Below are 9,077 nucleotides of genomic sequence, written 5' to 3'. Positions count from 1 at the left end.
GGAACTCTGTCCACTAGATTCTGTGTAACCAACAATGTGTTTATGTTTGGTTTCACACTCAGCTACTTTTTGTTGCCTTATTCTACTTCCTCTCACCTCATACTCAATATCTGTACAGTCAATATCTGCATTAACACCTCCTTCTTTAGTGTGAAAGCCGTGGAGACGTTCTGCTGGCTGGACTTTCATCTCGCTCACTTGTTATTATTCTTATGCTCTTGTGTTTGACAGCTTTCTGTGCTACTTGATGCCTATTTTCCTCGGGATCAATAAATATGTAGGTTTGTATCCATCTATTTATCTATTAATCTAAAAAAAACCCCGACATGTTCCTGTTGTTGTGACCGAGTCGGACCCGGAGCACCAGCTGCTGCTGCTTCACGGGACAAACACTTATTACACCTTTCATATTCATGTGTGAAGACAGTGGATGTCTCACCTTTGTTCCGGTGAGTGAGGAGATCTCTCTGGGTCGGGCTCAGATGTCGTGGATGATGGGAATCTGGAACCAGGGGACCCCGAAAACGACAACAACACAGAATTCATGATTCAAAAAAAGATTGAAACTAATGACGGAGATGACAAAATAAAAGATGAGACAAATATCAGAGGTCATTTCTAATTTTCAGTCAGAGTTTTTAGGAGTGTCACCACAGAGGAATGAAAACAAACCTGTGGTCCACACACACTCCTCACGCTGCTGAGCACATGTCAATGTCAAAATATGATTCTATATTTAAATAACTGCACATTCAAAATTATACCAACAGACCAAGTTTCTGAAACCTACCACAGTAACTCAGCTCCCTCAGTGAGCAGTGTCCATCCTGGATCCTGTCCTGGGTCTAAATGTAGATCTGCTATGAGGTGATAATTGTGATATTAATGTGTCTTCATATCACTGAGTTCTTAACTCATCTGTCACCTTCTGTCTCTGAGTTCTGTCTCTTTATTCTCCCTGAGTCTTCCTCAGTTTGTCCTCATGTCTGTATTAATATAAATTATATTAAATTCTGGAGCTCAGGTTGCTTCCGTCGGCCGACCTACGTCACTCAGGTTACTGCTGCTGCTCGCTGATTGGCTGCTGGCTCAGCTCCTCGTGAGGAAATCACTCCTTTTATAGTGAACGAGCGCCGAGCGGCGGCTTCCGGGTTCAAACTCTCTCAGCATGTAGAGGAGGAGACACCTGGACCGACACACGGGACACACGCACGGTACCGATCCGGGATCAGTGCAGGTGAGGAGCGGGGGGGCGGGGCGGGGAGGGAGGGGGTGCTGGGGGCCGAGCAGGACCGGGACCGGACCGGGACCTGGAGCCCGGACCCGGAGCCCGGACCTGGTCTGTGGGTGGATCCCGAACAGAGCAGACATGTCAGGTCCTGCAGACTCACCAGGAACAAAAAAAACACAACTGCTTTATCCTCAAGCTCAGTGTGTATCTGCTCTAACTTACTAACTAATTAACTAACTAACTAACTAATTAACTAACTAACTAACTAACTAACTAACTAACTAACTGTTCATCTAAACACGAAAGGACTTGATTACAAGTTAAACATCCGCGTTACTTGAATGAAACAAGAGTAAAAGTTCATATGAGGAACAGGAGAGGTGTGTGTGTGTGTGTGTGTGTGTGTGTGTGTGTGTGTGTGTGTGTGTGTGTGTGTGTGTGTGTGTGTGTGTGTGTGTGTGTGTGTGTGTGTGTGTGTGTGTGTGTGTGTGTGTGTGTGTGTGTGTGTGTGTGTGTGTGTGTGTGTGTGTGTGTGTGTGTGTAATAAAATATCCACTACAGTGGAAAGTACAACAAATAATAATAATGACGCTAAAGTTTATAATGATAATAATAATAATAATATAATAATGATGATGATCATAATAATATTAATAACTAGTTGAGATCAGAAGCATGGTCACAGAACTGTATTTATATTAAAAACAGGATAAATACTCATTCTCTGATTGTCTTGTATTTAAAGACTGAAGACTTCTGCAGCTACTACAGTTCTTATCATATAAAAGCATATTAACTATATGATATATGGTATTATGACTGTTACATTGTTGTTATTAAATTATCATAATTATTTGACTTCTAAACCCTTATATTATTACCTATTATACTCCTATGCTATTTTCTATCATTACAATATCTAAAATGACTGTTTTATCAATGGTTTATATATTAACTATTACAGTAGTAGTATAGTATAGACTAATATAGATAGTGGAGCATCTCTATGTTATATATTGACCGTATATATACATTGCTGACCCCTGTTTTAAATGTGTTGTTTATTTTGCCAGTTGTGTTTACATGCCTCATTCATGCATGATGTGATCACAACGCGTCATTTGTTGTGTTTATAAGTTGTATGTTTTGTTTTACACTTTGACAAACGTGTCGTAAACTTTACATGAGGACGAATGAGGATGAAAATAAACCTGAAACTTGCAGAAAATATGAATCAAAATCACAGAACTCTAAAAACACGAGGTATGAATGTGAGTCATCACGAGACGCTGTGTTTGTGTTGGTCTTGTGTTGTTGCGTTGTGTTATTGACTGAAGTAACGTTCGTCATGTCTGAAGAATCTCGTGTTGTCGGAGGAAGATGAACGTAGAAACTCTCAGTGAGCGTCTCAGTCGAGTTCCTTCCTCTCTTTTTAAATTTAGCTCAAACTTTCAGAGACTTCATCACTTCCTCTTTTCACTGTTTGCAACCAGAAGACGCGCTCAGTGTGTTTGACTCCTGAGTGCACGGAGATCACTGATCACTGCCACCTGGGAGGTTCCCTGGTGTTTCGTTGTGTTGGAGCTCGACTCACTTTAACTGGACAACCGAACGGATCAGTGTGTGTCTGTCACGTGAAGCTGTGATGTGCAGTTGTATGTTTTTAAGCAGAGATGCTTGCGTGCACAATACTGTTGGTGGTTAAAGTGTCATTATGGTGAAGAGACGTTAGAGATCAGATCTGTTTTCAAAAGACACAATCCTGAAGGAGTCTGATTGGACCTGAGGAAGGATTTGAAAAAGTCAAACCTGGAGAAGTGCAGCTGGAAAACTCTCAGACTTCTGATTGTCTGATGTTCTTGGGTGAAAATGATTGAAAGTCTTTGCAGTCAGTCCACGAGAGTCCAGCTCTGTACTGAGGTCACAGAAACACAGAGTAGAACAGATGGAGGCAGCTCCTCAAGACTTTAGCTCTACGATGTTTCATTGAAGGACGCGTATGAGGTTCAGGACAGAAACAGTGACACGCAGGTCAGGGTGAACAGAACGAAGCAACAAGGATCCGACTCTTTAACACAAAGTTCTGTCTCTGGACCAATCACATGGAAGGAGCTTTGAAACAGTCGCTCTGCTGTCGCTCTAGAACGTGTGTGACGGGTCAGAGTCTGATCCTGAAGCTGACGACTCGCTGCTGCTCTACAACCGTCCAAGTCCAGGTGAGAGGTGGCTCCGACCAGGGTGACCTCTGACCTCTGACCTCTGACTGGATGGTTGGAGACAGTTAGTGGGAGCAGGGACTGGTTTCTACCGGACCTGACCCTCGAGACAAACACACCCTCACCCTCCGTGTGGCTTCACTCACGTGTCCTCCTCTGTGTTGACAGCATGGGGAACCTGATCAAAGTGTTGACCAGAGACATCGACAACAACGGTGGAAACTTCTTCCTGGACTTTGAGAGTAAGACACACACACACACACACACACATGTTTGTGCTTCTATCTTAGTGAGGACACTCATTGACATAATACATTCCCTAACGAGCTGACCCCGACCCTAACCATCAAACCTCATGCCCAGCTCTAACCTGAACCTACACACACACACACTCTTTCAGACGCTCAGCCCTCACAGTCGGAAACGGCAGTATGGGAGAAGGTGAACAAGGTTCTGATGGAGGCCCGGGTCATCCTGGAGGACCTGCAGGCGTACAGAGGAGCAGGGGAGGAGATACGACAGGTAACACCGAGTCAAGTCCTCGTGTCATGTTTGGTCCTAACAAGTCCAGGTCCAAACCCGATTAACGCCCTGACCATGGACAGTAAATAAAGATGGACGACACGTCTCTACGTCCTCCTGTTGTACAAAATGAAACTAACTCATGTCTGACGCAAACGCTGCCATTTGGTGCAGAACGTCATTCACAGTCAGAGGCTGTTCAGTAGAGATCCTAGAGAGGAGCAGTGGTCTCCAGGTCCCGCCAACACACACTCATGACCAATCAGGAGTCAGTGTCAGCTGTCAATCATCACGTCTCAGCCTGTTTTTATATCATCAAATAACTGATAAAACCAAACTGATCAGAAACACTGAAACATCAGAGAGAGGAGAACGACCTGAAGTGAGAGAAACATCTTTAAACATTTATTTAAAGTCTACTTTGATAGTTCAGTCTGGTCCATGTCCCATCTGCTAACCTGGAGGAGGAGTTTATGACCTTTACTGCAGCCAGACACCAGGGGGCGAAAAAAAATGTTTCGGATTCACTTTTGAGGGCTGTCATGTCGTCCATCTTTATTTACAGGCTGTGCTCTTGACTTTGTGTGTGTCTGTGTGTGTGTTTGTGTGTGTGTGTGTGTGTGTGTGCAGGCCATCCAGAGTCCTGGTGTGGAGCGTGTGCAGGAGAAGGCGTGGTCAGCCGTGGTTCCTCTGGTCGCTAAACTGAAAAGCTTCTATGAGTTTTCCCATAAGCTCGGTGAGAACCTGAACCCATCAGTCCTGGTGTGGTGATCAGTCCCTCACTCAGGATACAACATCATGTTCCCATGTTCTCATAAGCTGCTTGCAGACACACACTGAGCTCTCTAGTGCCACCATCAGGACAGAGTTCAGGAAGTGGTGAATTTACACCAAGATCTGCAGCTGCAGCCGTTTTTCATTATATTTGTTAAGTCAGCTGAACTGTCCCCTCTAGAGAAATCAGCTGCTGTTGTCTTCATGTCTCTGCCACACGTTGAGTGGATTGTGTTCCCTTGTGTCAGAGTCCAGTTTGCAGTGTCTCCTGGACGTCCTCACCAGCTCGGGCTCCACTCCCACTCAACATCTGGAGCAGAAGCAGGCTCTGGCTCGTCAGTTCGCTCACATCATGCACTTCACGCTGCGCTTCGACGAGCTCAAGGTCGGCCCCTGTGACCCCTGTGACCCCTGTGACCCCTGTGACCCCACACCCCAGCTTCACACCATCCCACATCCTCTTCTGTCTCTGTTTCAGATGACCAACCCTGCCATCCAGAACGACTTCAGCTACTACCGCCGAACCATCAGCCGCATGCGGATCAACAACCTGTCGGTGAGACGCACACAAAGCTTCAGCTTCATCATCAGCGTTAGAAAAGATCAAAATGAAAGATGCAGAATTTGCTCACGTTCGTCTGGATATCTTATCGCCTTGACTGGGTTTCCATGGCGACTTTCTCAGGGCGACGCCAGTAACGAGGTCAACAACGAACTGGCCAATCGGATGTCTCTGTTTTACGCCTGCGCCACGCCCATGCTGAAGACGCTAAGTGACGCCACGTCAAAGTTCGTGTCAGACGTGAGTCATCGAAATGAAATATATATAAATAAAAACTTCTAGATTACATTCCTTTGATAAACATCATCATTATTGTTAGTTTCTCTTTCATTTTATCTTTATGTCTATATGTATGTTTTTATGAAATGTTTATTCTGTTATGTACATAATATTTATATTCTATTATTTTAGTCTTTTATTTTTTGGATGTATTATTTGTCTTTATTTCACATTATTCTTTAAAATTCATGTTAGGCTATTTTATATTTGTACTCACCTATGTTCAGAACATTTTGTAGTTTGTATTTATCGTCACTGGATGAATTGTAAATATATATTTTACACAAACTAAATAATGATGTTAGGTATATATGTGTAATGATGTTAGGTATATATAATATATATATATATATATATATTATATATATATATATAAACATATGTAAGCATAAATGGGTTTGAATCATTTAGCATTAAAATTGGGAATATATAAAATATTTAGAGATTTAATTAATTAACATTTCTTACTCTGTAATGAATTTATGTTGTACATACTGTATCTGGATGTAACTGTAGTTTCCTGTACTTCTACACACACTGTACTGGTTTGTGAATATGAACTCTGACAGACACTTTATTGTTCTGCTGCAGAATCCAGATGTTCCACTTGAAAACACGACAGACTGTCTGAGCACGATGGCCAGTGTCTGTAAAGTGATGCTGGAAACACCGTGAGTCTTGAACATGATCCTGAACGCATCACCAGCATCATCCCACAGCCTGACTCTTTGTGTGTGTGTGTGTCTCTGTCTGTGTGTCTGTGTGTTTGTGTGTCTGTGTGTGTCTATGTGTTTGTGTGTCTGTGTGTCTGTGTGCAGGGAGTATCGCAGTCGTTTCACCAGCGAGGAGACGGTGTTGTTCTGCCTCCGTGTGATGGTCGGTGTCATCATCCTGTACGACCACGTTCACCCGGCCGGAGCCTTCGTGAAGACGGCCAACATAGACGTACGTTCACGAGACACACAGTAAACAAAGATCTGAAGGAGAAAATTATGTATCGCCCCCTAGTGGCTGGCTACAGTATATCTCATAAACCTTCTCCATGTTAGCAGATGGGACATGGAGCAAACTAATTGCTCAAAGTAGACGTTAAATAAATGTTTAAAGATGTTTCTCTCATCTCAGGTCGTTCTCTTCTCTCTGATGTTTGTTCATGTTTCTGATCAGTTTGGTTTTTATTAGTTATTTGATGATATAAAAACAGGCTGAGACGTCAGTTGAGGCTGACTCCTGATTGGTCAAGAGTGTGTGTGGGTGGGGCCTGGAGACCTCTGCTCCGCCCTGTGATCACACTGAACAGACTCGGCCTTAACGTGTCCTGATTTCTTTTAACTTGTGTTTCCTCTGTCTCTGCGGCCATGTTCAGATGAAAGGCAGCATCAGAGTGTTGAAGGAGCAGCCGCCCAGCAGCGTGGAGGGATTACTCAACGCTCTCAGGTCTGTGACGCTCACACACACAAAGAGACACACAATCTTATCTGTAGGTAATGTCGAGCGTCTGAGGCGGCCAACAGATTTAATACGGTTTTGTCTTAAAGAGACGTTTTACAATAAGAACCACCTCCGTCCAGATGAGTATTATTTTTTTCATCTCAGAAAGAAACTCCATCCCCACCTTAAAAACACACGTCACATGACCATTCACCTCTACTGGTCATGTGATGTAAACAGGAAGTAGATAGTCTCTGCTTATGGATGCTTAGTACCAGAGACTCCTGTGAAAGAGGAGCAGTGATGGTGACGAGTCAGAGCAGAGATTTGTTTGATAGAATAGAATCCTGTAATTATCATTTCACAGTGTACCAGCAGATTGAGCAGCAATCCTTCAGGTGCATCGTATAAATAGAGAAATGTTTAAAGAAAACGAAAAGGGAGCTACGACGAGGTGGAAGTGTTAGCGACAGGAAGTGTTAGCAACGCTTTGTGTTCACCGCTGGAAGTCGAGTCATGTGACTGATGAGAACCAATCAGGAAGAGGACGTCTGCGTCATCGTTTACTAAAGTCTCAGTTTCTGTTCAGACTCAAACACAAACTCAGAGTTTTCAAACTAAGACGTCAGTTACTGCACAAGTCTTTGATCTAGAGGCCGGTGAAGTACAGCAGGCGTACACATAGAAACAGTGATGGGTTTTCAAACTAAAAGGAGTCAGTGTGGGGGGGCGGAGCCTTTGGAGACAGACTTTCATCAGCCATCTTTCCTCCTGCAGGTACACGACCAAGCATCTGAATGACGAGACTACCTCCAAGCAAATCAGAAACATGTTGCAGCCAAACTGACTCAACTCCAGAGTTTTGGTCCGAATTTCAAAAGAACTACTGAACAAACCTTTTTCTAAAGTTTGTCTGTTTAACCTCATTTGATTTTATCTCATTTATATAAAAAACTTTTGTTCCCTTAAAAAAACGGCTGCATCACATCAGATTTACAACAAATACAATGTGTTCACTGGAAATGTTTATTAAAACTGTAATTAGTGCAGTGGATGTTTTTTCTTTGTTCAGTTTACAGTGAACTGATCGTTTGTCCCTGGAGTGCAGAGAGAAAACGTTTTCTGCCTCTTGTGGCCAAAATGAGTATTACAAAGACAAACACTGACAAAAATGCAGTACGTGAAAACATTTATTTCCTCCAAATGTTTTCCTCAAAACATTTTGATGTCGACTCGTTGCTTCTCCTGAAGTGACGTCGACTTGGCGTTAGCAGATATGTTTTCACGTGTTGTTTGTTTGAACCCAGAAGCTTCTGTTCTAATCCTGCATTGTTTCATTTATGAATCTAACACAAAAAAGATGTGCGGCTTGTTTTTTGTCTCAAGTCAGAATCGGACTCAGTTTTCAGTTCAGTGAATGTGTCAGAACTTTCCATGGAAACTTTCAGTTTTGAAGAATGTCTTCATTATCATGTAAACAAACATCTGTAAACAAACATCTGTAAACAAATGTAAATCACAGTCGAACTCACTGTAACCACAGCAACTTTCTACTTCCTGTTTCTGTCAAAGTTTCTGTGACATTATCCAAAATCCAATCTTTTATTTGTTGTGTGAGTTGTTTGTTGGGAGCGTAGTAAACGTGCTAACGGGAACAGGTGAGTTAGCGAACAGAAGGAGAACCACTGTGACGACGCGGTACTGAACGAGGGAAGCCTCAGACTGATGTGATGACTTCTGACTGGAACCTTTCACAAACTCTTTTATTTTGCCCTGTGTGTTGCCGCTGCCATTTTGAATGACGTTTGCGTGTCAGCGAAATAAAGTCGCGATTTTTAAGTAAAGCCTTTGTTTGTTTGTTCTGGAGTCAAAAGATTCTTTATTCTGAGTTTTCCTTGTTCCACTCGATGTTATACAACCTGTCCATGAAGTGTGGAGACGAAACGACGGGAGACGGTGGTGCAGCCTTCTCACCGCTTTACCTACTTATACCGTCACTACATGTTTTACTGAAGGATCAACATGTTCTTTACTTTACATGTTCACTACATGAAGTCAATTT

General features: G+C 43.0%; 1 protein-coding gene across 1 annotated transcript; it reads left to right on the top strand.

Moving 5' to 3' along the window:
• Positions 1–1,082: 1,082 nt before the first annotated feature.
• On the top strand, positions 1,083–8,859 carry LOC133968690 (CYFIP-related Rac1 interactor B-like). Its single transcript, XM_062404866.1, has 11 exons — positions 1,083–1,237; positions 3,616–3,689; positions 3,848–3,969; positions 4,600–4,705; positions 4,992–5,128; positions 5,222–5,299; positions 5,429–5,545; positions 6,176–6,255; positions 6,403–6,529; positions 6,951–7,021; positions 7,793–8,859. The coding sequence occupies exons 2-11, from the start codon at positions 3,617–3,619 to the stop codon at positions 7,860–7,862; spliced, it is 981 nt and encodes a 326-aa protein (XP_062260850.1). The 5' UTR covers positions 1,083–1,237; position 3,616; the 3' UTR covers positions 7,863–8,859.
• Positions 8,860–9,077: the final 218 nt, after the last annotated feature.

The sequence above is a fragment of the Platichthys flesus genome, chromosome 14 (genome assembly GCF_949316205.1).
Source record: "Platichthys flesus chromosome 14, fPlaFle2.1, whole genome shotgun sequence".
In the NCBI taxonomy this organism is placed as follows: domain Eukaryota; kingdom Metazoa; phylum Chordata; class Actinopteri; order Pleuronectiformes; family Pleuronectidae; genus Platichthys; species Platichthys flesus.
This window is presented reverse-complemented; position numbering and strand designations above follow the sequence as displayed.